At 42.1% G+C, this 20478-nt stretch overlaps 1 protein-coding gene across 1 annotated transcript in view; it reads right to left on the reverse strand.

Moving 5' to 3' along the window:
- Nucleotides 1–10379, reverse strand: part of LOC135115147 (glutamate receptor ionotropic, delta-2-like) — a 46435-nt gene extending 36056 nt beyond the window's left edge. Inside the window, exons 1-3 of the mRNA XM_064031649.1 lie at nucleotides 10296–10379; nucleotides 9922–10165; nucleotides 6997–7214 (exon numbers count right to left, since the gene is read on the reverse strand). Coding sequence (XP_063887719.1) covers nucleotides 6997–7214; nucleotides 9922–10165; nucleotides 10296–10379 — 546 coding nt within the window. The remainder of the gene's footprint in view (nucleotides 1–6996; nucleotides 7215–9921; nucleotides 10166–10295) is intronic.
- Nucleotides 10380–20478: the final 10099 nt, after the last annotated feature.

Here is a 20478-nt window from a genome sequence, read left to right on the forward strand (position 1 = left end):
TCAGGGCGCGGAGTGCGGGGAGAGAGGAGCCCAGTTGCCCGGCCCGTGTGAAGTATGTTGCGGGTGTATTGTAGTGTAGTGCATGTTTAGTGTAAGCTTTAGCTGGTGTATATCGGTACTGGTGGTGGTGCATGCAATACCTCGCTGCTTTTAGGGAACCAGCTGTGTTTATTTACCTTTTGCCTTGTTAGTTCATGGTAGTGTTCTTCATCGGTATGTTGTATTGTTTGCCAGGTTTTGACTGTTTTATTATAGATGGAAATGTTAAATGGTGTTATATTATACTTCTCATGTAATTCCTTAATTGTCATTACTTGATTTTCATTGCAGTGTATAAATCTTAACCCTTTATTTATTACCATTTGTATTTTTGTTTTTTGTGATTTAGATAGTACACATAGAGGGATGGGGGGATACTCGATCACAGGTAGTAAGAGTGTTTTTACTAGTGTAGCCTTGAGCTTTGGTGTTAAATAGGTAAATCTTTTTAAGTTTGCTACTATTCCTTTCCATTTTCTGATCCTCTCTGATGCATGGCCTGTTATCCCTCTTGTGGTTAGTTTCAATCCTAGCAGTTTGCCATCTTGGTTTGTATTAATAATCCTACCATTTACTGTAATGGGTTGGGTTTTATATTGGGCTATTGGTATTATATGGAACTTGGCCTCACTAGTCTTTATTTTCCATTTTTTTTCAAACCTATTAATTCTTTCAATTTCTCTCTCTACTCTCAGCTTCATCATGTGTTTGGATCTGCTCTGAGTTGTTATTATCTGCGTGATGTCATCCGTGTACATGATGTCGGTGGTGCCTGGGCCTGCTTCTGGTAAGTCGTTTGTATATAGGGTGTATAATGTTGGTGAAATGATACTACCTTGTGGCACTCCGCTCATTAAATTAATTTCACTGCTGAACTTGTTACCTATTGAGATTTTGGCTTTTCTGTTATCAAGGAATGTACATAAGGTTTTTTCAATCAATGGTGGCAGTCCTAGTCTAAGTAACTTGTATTTTAACCCATTGTGCCATACTTTGTCGAACGCTTTCGCTACATCCCGGAGTACTACTATTGCTTGGTGTTTGTCAGATAGCGCATTTGCAATTATCTCATAGGATGTAGCGATGGCGGTGGAGGTGCCTTTTTTGGGTCTAAATCCATGTTGTCTTTCCTTGATGACATTGTTGTCTATTAGAAATGCATTCAGTCGTCCTAGGATTATTTTTTCATAAATTTTGCCTGGTACCTCTAGGAGCGAAATTGGCCGGTAATTTATTGGATTTTTTGGTGCTTTATTTTCTTTTGGGATGAGCTTAATTATTGCCGTTTTAAAGGCATTAGGAAAAAAACCTGATGAAAATGCTGCGTTGAATATATTGCAAAGTTGTTCTATGCTCTTTTCTGGGCATTTCTCTAGGACTTTTTTTTATTGATTTTGGTGGTACCGGGGGCTTTGTGTTTCATTCTTTTTATGTGTTTTTGTATTTCTTCGCTTTGTATTGGTCTGGTGTAGAAGGAATCTGTGGTCAGTCTTGCTGCGTCTGAGGTGTTGTGTGGTGTTGTCCTGTGTATCTGTGTGCCAATGTATGTGTCTATGTGTTGTGAGTGTATGGCGTCAAAGTTTGCTTCTTCTTCATCTGTAATTCTAAATATGTCAGTCCAGGTGTTTTTCATGATTGTACATTTATCCTCGTCAGTGTAATATTTGTGTCCGTTAGTGTCTTCTAGATAATTAGTGTGTTTAGTATTGCTACCCTGTAGTTGCTTTATTCTACTCCAAAATGCTTTTGTGTCCTTGCTTAACTGTATTGTATTATCTATGCTGTCCTCCCATCTTCTGTTGTACTCCCTCTTACATTCGTCCCTAAGTTCTTGTCTGATTCTTACATATTCTCTGTAATTATTGATGTTCCAGCCATTTGTATGTGCATTACTATTTAGTTGGTTAAAGGCTGTCTCAAGGGCTCTTATTTGAGGTGTAATTCTTGTCTGGTATATCTTTTTAAAACTGCTCTTGGGTATGGATTTATTCATTGCATCCTTTACATTATCTAGCCACTTATTAATTTCTTCTTCTATTTGTTCTGGTGTGGAATTATTCAGTGTGTTTACTTGAGTGTTTATGTCCAGCGTATCTCTGAAATATTGCCAATCTGCTTTATTGTATTGATAAGTCTCGTGCTGTTTGGTGTAAAATGGTCTGGAAGATATTTTCAGTATTATAGGGATGTGGTCAGATGAAGTTACGTTACCGGGTTCTATTAAAGTGTTATGATAGCAGTGTTTATTTGTAAAAACTTTGTCAGGGTTAGTGGCAGATCCATGGCGAATAAAGGTTGGGAAGTGTGGGCCTAGATGTATTAGTTTGCCTTGATTCATAAGACCTGATATGCTTATGCCTACGGTGTTATTATTTCTGTTGCCAAAATGGGTATGTGAGCAGTTAAAATCTCCGAGGATATAGACAGGAATATTATTGTTTATTAATTTAAAGATATCTGGATAAGGGAGATACGGTCTTCTAGGTGGGAGGTACGTTGTGGCGATTATTATTGGTCCTTGTGAAGTGTTGATCTCTATTGCAATAAAATCAGTAATGAAATCATCTTTAAGTTTGTGAAAAAGTCCATACTTCACAGCCACTGCTGAACCATCACTGAAGGCTTCTGTTGAGTTAATCTTATGGCATATGTAGCCGGGGATTTTTATTGATTCGTTATTTTTAAGCCCGTGGCTGTTTATGAGTATGACGTCAGGATTGATATCTAAGTAGTGAGTGATTATTGAGTGTTTGTTGGTGTTCCAATTTAGTACGTTGTGTTGTATAACTGTTATTATATTATTAAATGTTGTGTTTTTTTGTACGTGGGTCTCGGTTTGTTAAAGGCGATCTTTCTTCCAACAATCCCGATCTTATTTTACGGAAGTTATCGTTTTCAGCGATGGTCCAGCAGTGTTTCAGCATGATTCTGTCGTGCTTAATCATATTTAGTACCTCCTCTTCCGTGTACCTGGAGTCAGTGTATATATACTTATATTTATTGCTATTAATTCCGTTTATCAGTTCTTCAAAAGTGAATCTTTCTTGAGGCCATCCTCTTTCTTTGGGTGTATATATTGTTAGTCCTATGTCACTAGCTTCTTTTGGGAGTATTTCCTCCTCCATACTCTGTATTTCTTTATCTTTAGCAGTTGCCCCTTCTGTTATTGGTTCTTCACGTGTGGCTATGGTCTGTTCTGTCTCTGATTCCTTTATTCCTCTTATTTTCCTGGGTTTTACTCCTGGTGTACGTGTCTGGGTCTTGGGTGCTTGTGTCTGTTCATGTGTGTGTATTTCTGTTTCTGTTAGTGGTGGTGGGATCTTAATATTAGGTAAGTTATTTAGTGTTAATGCTCTGTTTAATTCAAGCTCATAAATTCCAGGTCTCTGTGTGTCAGCCTGTTGGGCATGTGCAATGCAGGTATGTATTTTCAAAAGATCCTCTCTAGTGATCATGGGTGTGCTGTGAAATGTTGGCAGTGTCTGTGGCTATTGCTGCTGTATGTGTGTGGTGTTGTTTCTTCCTGCTGCCCCTACATAAGTCATTTTGTTTCTCTCTTCTTCGAGTTTCCTTTTTTCTTTGATTATTTGTTTTCTTTTGTTGCACTTCATAGCCATAGTGCTGTGGTTCTCTCCGCAATTAAGACAACATTGATGTTTTGCTTTACAGTCAAACCATTTATGGCCCTCTTCACTGCAGTTTGAGCAGATCTTAAAATCTTTTGCTTTATTGCATTCCCTGATGGTGTGGTCCTCTAGCTTATAGCACCTCATGCAACACTTAATGGGTATGAAGGTCTCTTGTTTAATGTTGTAAGCTGGTATACTCAGGCTAAAGGCAAGTAACCCCTTTTCGGTACATTTTTCTGCAAGAATTGTCTGAGAGAAAGTGATCTTAATAGTGGATGAATTGGGGAATTTAAAGACTGAGTCAATATCCTCTCCTATCCAGGAGTTGCATTTTATGAGTTCTGTTTTGATTTCATCCTCATTCCTTTCATATATTAAGTCATTAAGTCTGGAGGCGATTACGCTCCTTTTAACTCTTAGTTCCGGTGGGAGAACAGGGGTGAATTCATTATTGGCCAGAATGTCTATGATGTTTTTTGTGAAGACTTTATTAGCCTGCTTATCATTCTCGAATAATAAGACAAATCCATCTGGTGTTTCGAATATGTCTACTATTCTGATCTCATTAGAGCAGAGAAGCTCAAGAAGTTTTACCTTTTTCTCTCTGTCCTGTTTGCCTCTGCACTTAAACTTTACCCGAGCCATGTTGATGACATGCCTCCAACCACAGTCCAAACACAACACAAAACCCCAAACAACAAAAACCAGACAACACAGAACTCAAAAATCCCACTTCCACAGTCACACACCCTGTGTAAGAGGCAGGGTCAAACAAAACAAAAACAGTTTTGTTGGGAATTTATGCAAAATACATAAAAAAATAAAATAAAACCTACAAGGGGGCAAAAGCCCGACACACTGCCACAGCTAAAAGAAGGTAAAAAGAAGGAGCCTACCTAGGCAAGGCAGTACAGACACCCGATTGCTGACAATCGTCGCAGTGTCCCTACCCCGCGCCTAACACTAGCCAAGTTGTTGGCCGACCTACCCAGTGGGCTTAAGGCAGCCCTCTAAGGGCCCCCCCTTGAGCAAGCCGCGGGGTTCACCTTCACCCACTGGGGGACGCTATGGCCGAAAAGAAAATATAGTTGGAGGTGAAAAGGCACTGCACTAGGGCGGGTTCTCTACCCAGTGGGAGAGCCCCGGTACACAGGTGCAGGCAACCAACGGTGATTGAAAGCTTGGGAGCTCTGGAGGTGGAGATACAGCTGAGTGACCGGAAGGAAGTGGTCTGAGTGGGACGTGGAGGATTCACTTTGTGCAGGTGCACACCAGGGCTAGCAAAGTACCACAGCCCAGGAGCCAGTGGTACCCCACAGGTAGGTGTGAGAAAGAAGGAAGCACAGGTAAGCACCAGGGCCAGCAAGGTGCCACAACCCTAGAGCCAGTGACACCAAGCAGGAAGGTACGAGGTGACAGCAACAGACGTTTCAGTCACGAAGTAAGTGATCCTGATCCTTCTCCTTCAACAGTCCTCAAGTCTCGGAAGTGAATGGCTCAAGCTGATGGCGGGGGTGTATTTATACCGGTAGGCTTGTCACCCCGCTGCGCGTCCTGGTCTCCGATTGGCTGACGGCTGTCGCGGGCTGTGCTGGGTTGCTATCCAAGCAACCCAGCAAAAAAAAAAACCAGCCATCTTCTGAAAAATAGCCCCTCAAAAGAGAAAGAGAGCCTTCAAAAGTCACATGTCATATATAGGTTTACGTGTAACCAAGGAAACTGTGAAGTCCTTCCCTCCACCTATGTTGGCATGACGACAACAAGACTCTCCCAACGACTAACTTTCCACCTCGCAACAGGAGCACCCAAGAAACATCTGAAGGAGAAGCATAACATAAACATCACAAGAGGAATGCTAGTAGATAAAACGATCCTAACTACATGCCCAGACACCAGGCGTCTCCCCATCTTAGAAGCACTATATATAAAAGAGACAAACCCTACATTAAACCAACAATCTGAAGACCTACAAGCGTTACCAAGCGCGCGAAGACCCAGCTTGGATAGCAACCCAGCACAGCCCGCGACAGCCGTCAGCCAATCAGAGACCAGGACGCGCAGCGGGGTGACAAGCCTACCGGTATAAATACACCCCCGCCATCAGCTTGAGCCATTCTCTCCGACACCCTCTACACGGATAGACCTTCGCTACTGAAGAAGGGTCAAGGACCCGAAATCGCGATCTAGCGAAAATGACTAGCTTCGGCGAAGTCATACAGCCAATTAAAAAAGAATATAAGACAATCATAAGATATAAGGAAAATATCTTAAGAAAAATAATAAATGCTCAACTAGCTATCACATTCAATGAGATATGTATTAGAGAAAGACTCCTGCCCATATACACACACCCTTAATATATATATATATATATATATATATATATATATATATATATATATATATATATATATATATATATATATATATATATATATATATTTCCAACGTGTGTGTCTTAAAGACATAATGGTGGGAGACTCCGTTCCTTCCGCTCCTTCTGGATATTAGCGCAAAGCCACCACGGTGGCACTGCAATTCTAGTCTTCTAGGAAACACCTTACACTGATCTCGAGCTGCAATCTCCACTACAGACTGTTGCGATCAAAATGTTTTTAAACGGTTGTTATACAATATGCAGTATTTATCTTCCACCCTGTGTTCCTACCAAGAGGGGCGATTTTATACGCCTTGTGCTAGACCTATCCTCCCCTTTTCTTCTTCTAGATTTTAATTGTCGCCACCTGCTGTTGGGTGACAGCACCCCAGAGAGGATATATTTGCTTTTTTTAAATTTTTTTATAAAGGATGAAGAGTTTGGGATTTTAAATTCAGTCGTCTTCACCACATGTTCACATATGGTGAAGACGACCACACAACACATGTTCACAGTCAAACTGGTACTTTTACAACCAGTGATATTTCTTTCACTTCTAATGATCTTTTAGATTTTAATTGGTAGGTTTTACCAGATTCGTATAGGAGAGACCACTTTCCTATTACATTGGAATCGGCAGAGTTTGAACCACGGTCTCATATTTCCCAGTGGCGTTTAAATAAAACAGAACTCCCTTGACCTAATCATTCTTTGGCTGACTTTGATGGCTGTACTGTATTAATATTGTTTCTATGAGGAATTAGCATTTTCGTTCACACCAGTTTTTTTTTTGCACTTTTCTTCTTTTCTTCAGGCAGAAAATGGAAAAGAGACTAAAAGTAGCATTTGGTTGACATGGAGCTGGACCTGGAAACATTGGGTGAAAACTGGAAACATTGGGTGAAAAAAAAAAAATGTTGAACTATTTGTTTTATGTGGGAAATGACTTACACGAAAGTATTCCACTCTACTGGAGTTGATCTGCCAGATCATGGTAACGCCAGCATCGTCAAGCACGTTCCTCAGGCTCTGGTATGGCTGCTGGACATAACGTACTGCCAACACCGACATGAGGTTACTTGCGTAGCTCCTCACCAACACAAACGCTACTATCATCCAGGTGGCCAGAACTACACGTCGCTGCCAGATGTCATGCCTTGTTAAGATATCTGAAAAAAGGCACATTTTTCTTATTTTTGCACAATATTCAAGTGTGCTTACGTTAAAGCTAAGCAATACTCCATTCTGGTGCTGGAGTAGATTCTAATAGCAAATGCAAAAATACGAGTATATGTTAGTAATTCTAGTTTTAAAGTTCTCGTGGTTCATTCTGTTTATTATGACTACCGCAATCTCACCCGCTTGTTCTAGCAATTCTATAAAAAAAAATAAATAAATAATATATATATATATATATATATATATATATATATATATATATATATATATATATATATATATATATATATATATATATATATATATATATATATATATATATATATATATATATATATATATATATATATATATATATATATATATATATGTGTGTGTGTGTGTGTGTGTGTGTGTGTGTGTGCGTGATTTTTATTTTTATTTTATTTTTTCATTTTTATATAAGAGGGACAAGAGCAACAAAAAGAGAGAGAAAAAAAAGGCCCACTGAGTGCCAGGCCAAAAGTTAATCAAAATTAGAAGAGAGTTTCCAGAAAAAAATGGATGAATGATTGAGAGTACTAGTTAATTCTTCCATTAGAAAGGTGACACAATAGGGGTGAGAGAAAGTAAAAAGTATTGTGCAGCGAGGATGCGAGAGAAGAGGAGCCATGAAGTTAACAAAATCTGAAGAAATAACCGTAGAGGATAGCAAGACTTTGTGGCAATGAAAGAGAGGCTGAAGACAGAGGATAGGAGTTGATAAGATTTTTTTGATAAGATTCTTTTGATAAGATAAGTTGCTTTTGATTCCACCGTGTCTAGAAAAACAGTAACAGTAACAGTAGTAGAAAAACAGTTGAACACCCCATTCATGTGAAGTGCACTCGATACATGGAATGAAAAGACTCTTGTACAGGGTTAGGAGCGGTGTGGTGAGAAAAACTGGTGAAGACGACTCAGAACACATAATTTCATAGGAGCTGTTTTAGGTAGAGATAATATGTGAAATATCCAGTTTAGATTATTAGTACAGGACAGACCGAGTATGTCCATTATAGAAGAAGGTGTCAATTGAGTGTCATTGAAGAAGAGGGAGTATTTATCTGGAGGGTTGTATCGAGATGATAGATGGAGGAATTGAGTTCTTAAGGCATTGAACAATACTAAGTTTGCTCTGCCCCAATCAGATATTTCAGAGAGACCAGAAGTCAGACGTTCTTTGGCTTCCCTGCGTGAGTTGATTAACTCCTGAAGGGTTGCACGTCTATGAAAAGACGTGGAAAAGTGGAGAGTGGTATCATCAGCGTTGGAGTAGATAATAAAAGATGATTGGCTTAGAAGAAAATTAATGAATGATAGGAAGAGAGTGGATGATAGGACAAAACCCTGAGTGACACCACTGTTGATAAGACTCAGGACAAGAACAGTAACCATCTACCACAACAATAATAGAACGGTCAGAAAGGAAATTTGAGATGAAGTTACACAAAAAAAGGGTTGAAGCCGTAGGAGGGCAGTATGGAAATTAAAGCTTTGCGCCCAGACTCTATCAAATTCTTTTGACATGTCTAAAGTTTCACCAAAATCCTTAAAAGAGGATGACCAAGACATAAAAAGGAAAGCCAGATCGCAAGTAGAGTTGCCACAATTAAAGCCATGCTGGTAATCTGATAGTGACAGATGTTTAAGATACTTCCTGTTGAGGATAAGTTTGAAACCTTTAGAGAGAGAGGAAATTAAAGCAATAGAACAGTAGTTTGAGGGATTAGAAAGGTCACCCTTTTTAGCAACAGGCTGAGTGTAGGCAAACTTCCAGCAAGAAGGAACGGTAGATGTTGAAAGACAGAGTTGGAAAAGGTTGGCTAGACAAGATGCAAACATCTGTAGGCACAGTTTCAGAGAACAATAACAGGGAGCCCATTAGGTCAATAAGCTTTCTGGGGGTTAAGTCTAGCGTGTGTGTGTGTGTGTGTGTGTGTGTGTGTGTGTGTGTGTGTGTGTGTGTGTGTGAGAGAGAGAGTGTGTGTGTGTGTGTGAGTATTTTCTTTGGCTATAACGCCTTTAGGCAATTGTTCTGCATTTCTGTTGTTTTGAGGCTCAGACGGTCATTCCTTTCTTTCTGAGGCTTAAACTGTCGGCCTCTGTATATGGTGGTGCAGGCAAGATTTTTGCCAGAAGTCTTTATAGAGGCTCTTATTAGCCCAAGGATTTCGGATTCCGGTTGCTGTGGAACATAGGGTTGGTAGGAAGCCTATGCACAGTGTTTGGGCCCTCGGCAATAGCTTGAAAACCGCCCAGCTTTCCGCAGGACTGGATCTCGGATCATCGAGGTCATTACGTCTGCCGCCTACACTCAAAACAATGAATTAGTCATTGCAACTCTTTATATGGTTCCTATTATATGAAAACATTTTCTTCTATATTGATTCTCCTGGAAAATAAATTATTTTGATATTTCCATGATGGCAAAGTATGATTGTTCAACGAAATTCAAATATCAAAATTATATTCGTATGTATAAAAATTAAGTTGAAGTATAAGTTATCTGACTGATTATAAAATCCATTTGTAATCAATGTATGAAAATAAATTCAATATATTTGCAATACTAGATATTCTTCCATGCTTATTTTGAATTGTAAGAGATACCACCTTGCTGTAGCAAAATACGAAGTAGTTGGAAGACGTCATCACTCCAGCAGGGACAGCGCTTACGAGTCAAGGACACCCGAGAAATCAAAGATAGAAGGACCATGACGACAGGGACAAACAGGAGAGTTATTAAGATGCTCAGCCACACGTAAGGCTCCAGTGGTAGGTGGAAACTCCAAGGATCCAGTTCAGGCTGCCCCAGTTTCCCAAGTATGGTTGAGTATTGTACTAAGAGAGGCGTGCTGTAGTCCACCACCTGGCCACGGGAAGGTGTGTAGGCGAGGGCTGCCATCGAGATATCCGCCTCCTAAATTAAAATCTTCAGTTCACAATAGTACTTATTAAGGATTGAATATATATCTGTGCCTATGAGTTTTTTTTTTTTTCAGAAAAGAAATGAGATGTTGCCTACAGCTGCAGTTATACACTTTACTTACTTCTTTAATTAGCATGCCAATCATGCCGGACCATGTCCCATCAGTTTTCTTGGTTCCATATAAGTTTTCTCCTCCATAGACCATGGTGCATCTACGGCAAGTAAAGATTAATACGAATATTAGCCATCACTTCAGTGTAAGTCAAATAAGAAGACATGGAGTGTTCACGATATATTTTGAAGCTAAGTTGGGGGTGTACACTGCTGTTAAGCGTGGCCTCGCTCTCTGTCTCAATGGTTTGTGAGGTTGTGAGACTGTGGTATATGACGTCCCTTGCTCGAGGACACAGGACAGCTGTGACATCCAGATTCACCTTTCCCAACTTTCCTGTTTACCAGTAGCTCATTTTGAAGTATTCATACGTTGGGTAGTCGGTAGAGTGCTGTGGTGTTATAGGTGGTGAAGGCAGCAGCAGCAGCAGCTGTTCCGTTTGTTGTGTACTCATCCGTTGATGTAATATATTTCCATGTTATGTGCTAGGGCTGCTTTTAGTACTTTCCTCGCTTCCGCGACGATTTCTTGTGGTGCTAAAAGGATGGTCGCCTCCTGTAGTCCTCATCAGGTGGATCGTTTTGGAGGTGTTGAAGGAAGTGGTATGCTCTCATTGTTCTGCTTTTGTCGCTGTTTGTAGTTGTCTAAGTCTTTTTGCTGAAAGGATTTCTATCTTGTGGTGATGTCTGTCTGATTCTTCATCCAGATTCGTTGTTCTGTGTGTTCTGATGAATCTGATGAGGTGTCGTACAGTGGCAGAGTAAAGCTTTCTCCTGATGGAAGGGATATTAATCTCGGCCTACCCTACCAGGACCTTATCAGAGAGCGATCCCCTGTTGCGGTGAAGATGGGACTTTTCGAATCTCGCTCAGAGTAAATGGTTCCCAGAGTTAGGCTGCCAATACGGGTCAACGGTGTCACTCATCAGAGGGGCCACCTTTTGAGGTCGCCCTGGATTGGATGGTCGGGTGTCTGAGCTGGGATGCGTTGTGTATTGTTTGATGGTGCTGAAGAACGAGTTCCCAAAGTTCGCGACTCACCTACACCTTACTGGCTTGTAGCATATTATAGAGAAGGTCGAGGAAACTATATTCACGCTGCCAAGTATCTAGAAAGGGAGATTGGAGTACTCCCTACAAATAACATCAAGAAATATGGCAAAGGTGTCTTGGTCAGAGCTAAAAATTGAATACAGGCGATGATGCCCTTCTGATGGAATCTTTAAATCTATTAAGCCACACCGAACATTCAATTACTGTAAAGGACGTATTTACAACCAGGACCTGTACGAACTCTCAGATGATGACATCCTTCAGTTATGTCCAGCTAATGTTCAACGAGTGGCCAAGATTAGCGGCAATGATAATATGATAATGCTCACATTCTATGGTTCTTTTCTTTCTGACCGTGTTAACATCGCTCTTCTCTCTCTCCCAATATAGGCTTTCATCGATCGTCCATTGCAATGTTACCGGTGTAACGAGTTCGGTCATGGGAAGAACAACTGTACAAGTCGTACCCTGTGCGGTTACTGCTCTGCGTTTGACTCAGACCCTACATCTGAATGAGAATCAGATCCTTATTGCTTCTTCTGCAGGGAAGCTCGTCGACAATGTAAGAGGTACCACCTTGAGCAGGACATCCTTCAACTGGCTAATTCTCAATTCATTAGTCTCGGTGTGGCAGGCGGGAACTTCTTTTCAGACAGAAAGATGGTGGGGGAAATACATGCGCCTCCTCCTTTTACTGTAGTTCTTCTACCTCTACCACGGATAATAAGGCTGCAACACCTTCCCGCCTTTCACAACCATCAATTGTTTTTTCCCGTTCATGTGAGAATGTCGCTCCTTCAGTTATCATCTGCAACAGGTTTTCTGTTTTTTGGAAAGTGTCATCTTCTCTGAATCTTCAGCCAAGCCCTCCACAACATCTTCAGCAAAGCCCTCCACTGCATCTTCACCAGCTACATCACAGACTCCTCATACAAAAGTACATATTGCCGAAGTCCACGCCCCCCATGGATTCTCCACCACAAACGATTCCCAAGCTGCCACAGCCACATAGTAACAATTCTCCTGCACTTCCTCCTCAGTCCCACCAGAAATGCTCTCGGGGGTCTGCTGAGTCTCTAGACTCAACGGGCGTGTCCCCTAGAAAGATGCCTGTGGGAGCGTCAGATATCCCTGAGCTAGACGTAATCAATGAAAGTCATTTATCCAATTCTGATATGGATATAGAAAATTTCTCTGCTCGTTTTCCAAATAAGTCCTTCTCCAAGAGCGATACCGATACGTCTTTGTCGAGGAATCCTCCTCCTCCGGTCTTTTCAGGAGTTTTGGAGACTCGTGTGCGGGTAGCGATCCCCACACCAATTACACAATCTCAGGTTTCTGCACCTACAAGTAACATAGGATCAGATAAGCCTCACCAGCCGAATAAGGTATCTAGTGAGATTGGCAAAAGGAAGCTTCTCTCTGGGGTTTTCCTGAAAACCAAGATTCTGCTGTGGAATTATCGCGGTTAGTATGTCTCCTGGGAGGAACTCCGGGTATTGATCTTTAGGTTCTCTCCAGTTTGCATTTGTTTGCAAGAGACACTGCTCGGGGAATCCACTCACATTAGTCCTCTTGTGTATCGTGCGTTCTTTTCCACTCCTGTTCCTGGTCAGGACCACCATGGTGGCACTGCCATCTTTGTACGCACAGATATTCCTTTTATTAACCCGCAGATTCACTCGCTGTTGCAGTTTGTTGGTCTTAAGGTTTTCATAAATCAATTTTACATATTATGCAGACTGTTATCTGCCTCCCAGTGTTCCTATTGAAAGGAATGAACTTGATATCCTTTTAAATGCTCTTCCTTCATTTCTTCTGTTGGGTGACTTCAATGGTCGCTATCCTTTGTGGGATGATGACACTGTCAACCCTCGTGGTCTTTCACTTGCTTCTTTTATCGAGGGATCAGAATTAGAGATTTTAAACTCTGGAGACGTTACCCATTTTCAAATTCAAGCCGGTACTTTTACAACAATAGATCTTTCCCTCTCTGTGCCTCTAATTTCTTTCTTGATTTTTATTGGAGTGTTTTACTTTCCCATTTTATTAGTCAACCGACTCTGCACCATAGTCATGTCCTCTCAGATGGCATCTAGATAAGGCAGATTGAAACCTGTTCACAGAACTCAGCCCCCCCTGCACTCTCAATAAATGAGAGAGGAAACTGTGATGAGGCAGTAACATACTTCACTGACGTCTTGCACTCCGTTGTTTCCAGTCCGTCCCAGAGACCTCTGGTCGATTTCATAAACGTCTTGCTCCCTGGTGGAATGCGGATTGTGCAGCTGCCATTCGAGAAAAGCGTGCTGCCTTTTCTCGCCTTCGACGACATCGTGGGGACATCCACTGCTTGGAAGCTTTTCGACAAGCAGGTGTCTCTGGGCCCCGCACCTTAAAGATTCCTCGCCGAGAGTCTTGGAAGATTTATGTCTCACTCCACTCACCGAGGTCTTAAACAGAGTCCGCAAAATATCTGGGAAGTACCCTGCACCTCCCCACCTGTCTTATACCATGACTGGAGGGGACGGTGTCAGACCCAAAGTCAGTTGCCGACCTGTTTGCTGAGCACTTTGCAAGTGTCTCCAGAAAGGATCCAACTACACCTATGACACTTCATCGTCGACATTTGGAATCTGCTGGCATCAGTTTTGCCTCCTCTAGTGGAGTCTTATAAATTTCCATTTTCTTTAAGTTACGTATGACTTTGTCCCAGTGCCATGATTCATTTCCAGGTCCTGATGACATCCCATATTCCTTTTTGCGCCGCATGTCCGATGAAGCTTTTACGTTTTTAGTTGACCTCTATAACTTCTTTTGGAATACCGGTGATTTTCCTTCTTCTTGGGGTGTTGCTGTAATTATCCTCTTTCCAGAGCTTGAAAAAGATCATCAGCTAACGACCAATTATCACCCAATTTATTTAACTTCATCCGTTTTGTAAGTTGCTGGAAAAGATGTTGAATGTCAAGCTTATCTGATATTTGGAGAGAGGCAATTACTTGTCTCCTGTTCAGTATGGTTTCCGGAAAATGCGATCTATGACTGATGCTTTATTGTGTCTAGAATCTTCCATTTATGAGGCATTTGATAATAAGTAACACCATGGCAGTTTTTTTAAAAATTTTGAGGAAGAATACAACACAGCCTGGTGTCATGACATTTTACTTAGTCTGTTAGAGATTCGTCTCCGTGGCCGACTCGCTATTTTTAGACAACAGTTTTTATCTTGTCGTTTTTTACTGGTACGAGTTGGTGGCAATCTGTCAGGAGTTCGCCCACTTGAAGATTGTGTGTTGAAAGGGAGTATACTTAGTATAACACTTTTCACTGTAGCTATAAACAGTGTCATTGGTGTACTTCCGGAAGGAGTTCGTGGTAGTTTATGTCGATGACATTATCTCCTTTTCTGCAGCGCGCATGCCGCTGATCAAGAGGAAGCTGCAGGTGGCAATCAATAGGATTTCTCAGTGGGCCGCAACCTGGGAATTTCGTTTCTCGGCTTCGAAGACTGTGGCCATGTATTTTTGCCACCTCCGTGGTGTTCACCCTGACCCAGACCTGTATCTAATTGATAGAAGAATCTCTTGTGTGGAGGAAACTCGTTTTCTGGGACTTATATTTGACATTCACCTGACATGGGTACCCCACCTTCTTTATGTTAAGGCAGCATGCATGAAGGTTTTCATGAAGAGTTTTGGGTCGTACTTCTTAGGGCGCTGACAGACAGACCCTCCCAGCCTTGCAGCGAACTCTTATTCTTTCTGAATTACAGTATGGTTGTGAAATTTATTTGTCTGCTACTGAGGCTCGGCTCCGTGTTTTGGATTCGGTGCACCACGCTGCGCTGGTACTCGCTTGACAACTGGTGCGTTCCGTTCATCCCCAATCCCTAGTTTACTGTTGGATGCTGGTATCCTGCCATTGGACCTACGTCGACAGTCGCTAATAATGAGGTGTTAGTATCGAATCCACCGCCGATAGGCTGGCTTAGGAGGTGGCAACTCGGGTTGCTCCTTCCACTCGCATTTCCTTACATGATTTCTACTCCAGTATAAGGGTGGCAGTTCTTGCCGGTTGGCAGTTGGTTGCCACCACTAAGATGGGTGAGATAACTTCTGTAACTTTCTGTCCATGGACGTATGCCCATGTGCAGGAGGGCCGCTCAGAGACTGTACTAGCCTATCTCCAGACAGGTCACACATGCCTCACTCATGGTTACCTCATGTCCAGGGAAACCCAACCATTTTGTGATGATTGCTTAATTCCCCTTACAGTGCAACACTTTCTAGAGGAGTATCTCAGTCTGGTGGAGCTGCGGGAAAGATACCTTTTCAGATGTCACTGATACTTGGAGAGAGGGCTTTCTCCTCGGGACATAAGATTTATATATTTGTGGAGAAGGCTGGTCTTTTAAACAAATATTACCTTTTAACTGTTCTTCTTTTATAACATAGTATTGGGCAGAACCTTATCTTTGCACTGGGAGAGCATGGAGACAAGTGAGGAAGACACGTAATGAACAATGGTGGGCCTTGGGATCTGGATCAGTGTCTTGGGCACGTAACGAAAAACGCCAGATATCTGGGTATGTGGGCTCAGTGTCTTAGGTATGCAAGGAAACACCACCGTGACACAGTGGTCTGGGTCAGCGGGGTCAGTACTCCTCTCACTTTAAATCTGCCGGTTTTTCTCATCCCTCCAGCTGCTAACTCTACAAGGACCTTATCCATCCATGTATAGAGTATGCTTCACATGTCTGGAGGGGGTTCCTCTCATACTGCTCTTCTAGACAGGGTGGAATCAAAAGCTTTTCGTCTCATCAACTCCACTCCTCTAACTGACTATCTTCAGCCTCTATCACATCGCTGCAATGTTGCATCTCTAGCTGTCTTCTACCGCTATTTTCATGCTAACTGCTCTTCTGATCTTGCTAACTGCATGCCTCCCCTCCTCCCGCGGCCTCGCTGCACAAGATTTTCTTCTTTCTCTCACTACTATTCTGTCCACCTCTCTAATGCAAGAGTTAACAAGTATTCTCAATCATTCTCTGGTAGGCTCTGGAACTCCCTACCTGCTTCTATTTTTCTACCTTCCTATGACTTGAATTCCTTCAAAAGGGAGGTTTCAAGACACTTATCATTCAATTTTTGACTACTGCTTTGGACCCTTTTATGGGACTGGCATTTCTGTGGGCATTTTTTTTTTTATTGGGTTTTTGTTGCCCTTGGCCAGTGTCCCTCCTACATAAAAAAAAATCAAACTAAGTAACTAAACCATTACTATACCAACCTTCTCATTCTTAGCACTTAAGTTTTTTATGGCTCTTCCCATTTCCTTTCTTATGTTTATTTTTTAGTGGTCTTTTAACATTTTTTCCATACCTGTAATTTTGTTTTTAATATCAATATTAAAAAAAAAACTGAAATCTTTGTCGATTTTAAAAGTTTGTGGAAGCGCCATATGACAGCGATGTTGAGGCGCTATAATTTAAATGAATCAGTCAATCAAAATCCTTCCTTGTGGGGACCACAAGGAGGATGGGGGAGAAGTGCTTCAAGTCGTGATGCCATCCAAGTTAAAAGAGTTACTGGTGTTGTTGGCACATAAGGGTCTGTTAGCTGACCACCTGGGAGTGAAAAAGGCCACTGAGCGATTGTGGTTGAATTTTAGTGGCCTAGTATGTCCAGTTGATACATCTGTCAGTTGGTGGGCAAACCTAACCAACTTCGGTCAGTGGCCTCTCTCCATCTCATTCTGGTTGTTGCTCCTTCCTTCACTAGAGTCCTCATCAGTATAGTGGGTCCACTTCCTCCTTCCATGATGGGTCATAAGTATTTACTGGTCATGGGAATGAGAAGGCCAATAGGCTGGCTAAAGAGGCGGCAACTCGGGTTGCTCCTTCCACACCCATTCCCTTTCATGATTTCTACTCCAGTATAAGGGTGGCAGTTCTTGCCATTTGGCAGGCCAGGTGGGAAGATGTGGTTGCCACCTCTAAGATGGGTGAGATAACTTCTCGGAAGCGATTTCGCTTAGAAGTATGCGCTCAAAGTTAGTGCTCAAGGCTTTGTTGAAGTTTTCACCCAATCAGCTTGTTTTTTGGGTATTGGGTGCATGGCCCACTGAATAATGTACGGATAGATGATGCCGCCCTTCCTCGGATCCGGCGGAGTCTGTAGATATGGTAGTGAGTACTTGAGAGCGCATGTTGAGGGCGATAGAGTTGGTCCAGTTCCACCTTGGCTAAGCTTAGTCAAAAACCAGGTAATAGGTGCTTTAAGCTATGGAGAAGCTTAAAAGACCTTCTCCCAGTGGCTGGTGGGGGGTTCTAATATTTAGACGCATTGTAGAGCTGGTCATACCGATCCCGCCTACACACGCTATGCCAAGTGCCGTGATGGTTGCGCGAGTGACATGTGTATCTGTATTTTGATCACACTATCTTGTTCATGAGAATTTTTCCTACTTAATGTAATGTTGCGTGCAGTGATGTAAGATGATGAGAAATAAGAACGAATGAAGGAAGGAGAAGAGAGAGAGAGAGAGAGAGAGAGAGAGAGAGAGAGAGAGAGAGAGAGAGAGAGAGAGAGAGAGAGAGAGAGAGAGAGAGAGAGAGAGAAAAGATAGATGCCAAGTGACGATAAAAGAGAGACGAGTGAGTGAGCGAGGGCGCTAGAGCAGAGGTGGGAGGTGCCCGCTGTGCGATGAGTCTTTATCTCATTTGCCTTGAAAGTAACAGTTTATATTCTTCATCCAGTCTCCTTCTGTAATTAATTTAATTACTTTCCCTTTAGTTCCTCCTGTTAAGCCTCATGTAGTTAACAGCAGAGGAGTTACTTTAAAAGATAAAGTAACTAGAATTTATCCGGGCCCCATAGTTTAGTCACTAAAATTTCCAGAAATAAAGGTTTTCTTTATCTCTGTTAGCAGCCTGTGAGTGGGAGGCGAGGTGAGAGTGGTGGTGTGGGGTGCACCCTCTCCCCCCCTCCTTCCCTTCCGCATGAGTCATGCCCTCTTGACCACTGAGAGCTCAATGTGCGAGGCATTCCCACGGGCAGTCATAGTCCAACTACCACTTGACAAATGCAGATCGTGTTGTGGTTTGCTTTAAGAGGATAAATTAATAATTACCGGCTGTATGCCCTGGCATATCTAAGTGGCCTTAGGAGTTTCCATATCAGTCTGCCTTGAGTGTAACTGTTTGTAACACACTTATATTGGAGATGTGACTCTTCAGCAGTGCTGAAGCAAGCTGAGTAGTTGGTGATAAAGTGAGAGATGAATTACCATCCTGATTGTTTGTGGGCACCTGTCAGTATTCGTGTCACTTTGTCTGTGTACTTATTTTGTGTTAAATGCTACTCTTGGCTGAGACTGCTCAGCTGTAGGTAACTTAAATAAAGAGCTGTGTATTATTCTCTTCTCAGGCCCTGACAAGGTCTGCTGTCCAGGAGGCTGTAAACGACATTACCTGGCTAGAGGCTATAACACGCTGTTGGACAGTGGGTGGATTTGATACGAGGGCGATAGTCCAACAGGGTTTTGTACCTCGAGCCTGTATGTATTGTCGCTTGTTATAATTGTCTGTTTCATAGAACGTGGCTGGCGACTCTTAATCAGTTGTTGGAATTGGTTGTGGTATTATTTCCTTTTCTGTGTGTGGGATAAACAGACTGGCGAGCTCAGTAGTGTGACCTGGCGTTACGACAGGCGTGTAAAGGATACAGGAGTCAGAAGGGACTCTGTACACCCGTAATTAAGCCTTGCACCAAGTCATGTAAGTGGTTACTTGGAGGAACCTAGCCCAGCTTGAGACAGCTGTAAAAGGGGAAAGGAATTTGTGGTCGTAACAGTAATAATATATTTCAACATTCAATGATTGATTGTTGAAAATAGTGAGGATAAGTAAAACATGTTATAAACATTTTTTTTAACATCTTCATAGTTCAACTCGTTGTAACACTATTTTCTTTTCTGTTTTGTTTTATCACGTTTTTACCATAGATCTTGATTCTACAGCTACTGCTGAGTCTGCTGGTGTCAACCAAAATTGGCTATACAGTATATTAAGTGAGTTATGATGTATAATTCGCACACTTTGCACGGTCGATAATTCGAAATATGCAAAATATGGCAAAATGGTGGGTCATAGAATAAGAAAGATGAGCCGTCAAAAGTTACCTAAGAGGAGGTATTTCCGAGACTGAAATCGCAATTTTTATATGCGATGGACACCAAAAGGTACTCTTGTCCAAATCATCGTTGTACCCTCTAGGGGCCAGGTGGAGCGGTGGGTTGTAGAGATGTGCGGGAACAAAATTAGAACCCCCTCGTTCCATTCCGGGAATAAGAGTTTATTATGATCGAAATTCCAAATTATAGTTTTGCTCCAGGTGATGAGGTATTGCTGCTGCTTCCTGTCCAAGGGTAACTGTTGGTAGTACGTTACAGTGGCCTTTATATATTAAAAAAGGTGGGGAAATTAGACTATATTATTGTCACTCCTGATTAGCGGAAGCTATCTCAGCTCTGTAACATAAATATGTTGAAACCTTATTTTCGTAGGAGTGGGCCGTTGACTCCTCTTTAAGCCGTGAAAGTGGTACCTTTAGTTTCGTTTTTTTTTTTTGGGTGGGGAATGAGGGGGAACAACCAGATAGCCAGTGTCTGGAACCAATTGTACCAGCAGGGCTGTGGGAACAAAATAGATTCAAGCTGCTCAAGGATAAGCTGACCACTTAAAGAAAGGAACCCAGAGTGAGATGTTGGCCAGACGGGGGGAAGTATCCGTCTGTTTTCAGTAGTGTTCCGGGGAGGATCCCTGTGATGATAATATTGATGGAGGGGACCTCTCCCTAGTAAAATTGCCATCGTACAAGTTGAATCTTCATAAGCAGCAGCAGTTAGAGGAGGAGCTGTAATACTCGTACATGCTGGATCATGGTCTAATGAAGCGTACCCCATAGTGAGTGGAGTTCTATCACCCTCCAGCTTAGGCCTGATGAGATGCACCCCATAGTGAGTGGAGTTCTGTTACCCTTCAGCCTAAGCCTGATGGGAGAGTGAGGTTTTGCATTGATTTTAGAAAAGTGAACTCCCTATCTAGGGTAAACACCTATCCCTTACTGCGGGCAGAT

Source organism: Scylla paramamosain, chromosome 28, assembly GCF_035594125.1.
Source record: "Scylla paramamosain isolate STU-SP2022 chromosome 28, ASM3559412v1, whole genome shotgun sequence".
Classification (NCBI taxonomy): Eukaryota; Metazoa; Arthropoda; class Malacostraca; order Decapoda; family Portunidae; genus Scylla; species Scylla paramamosain.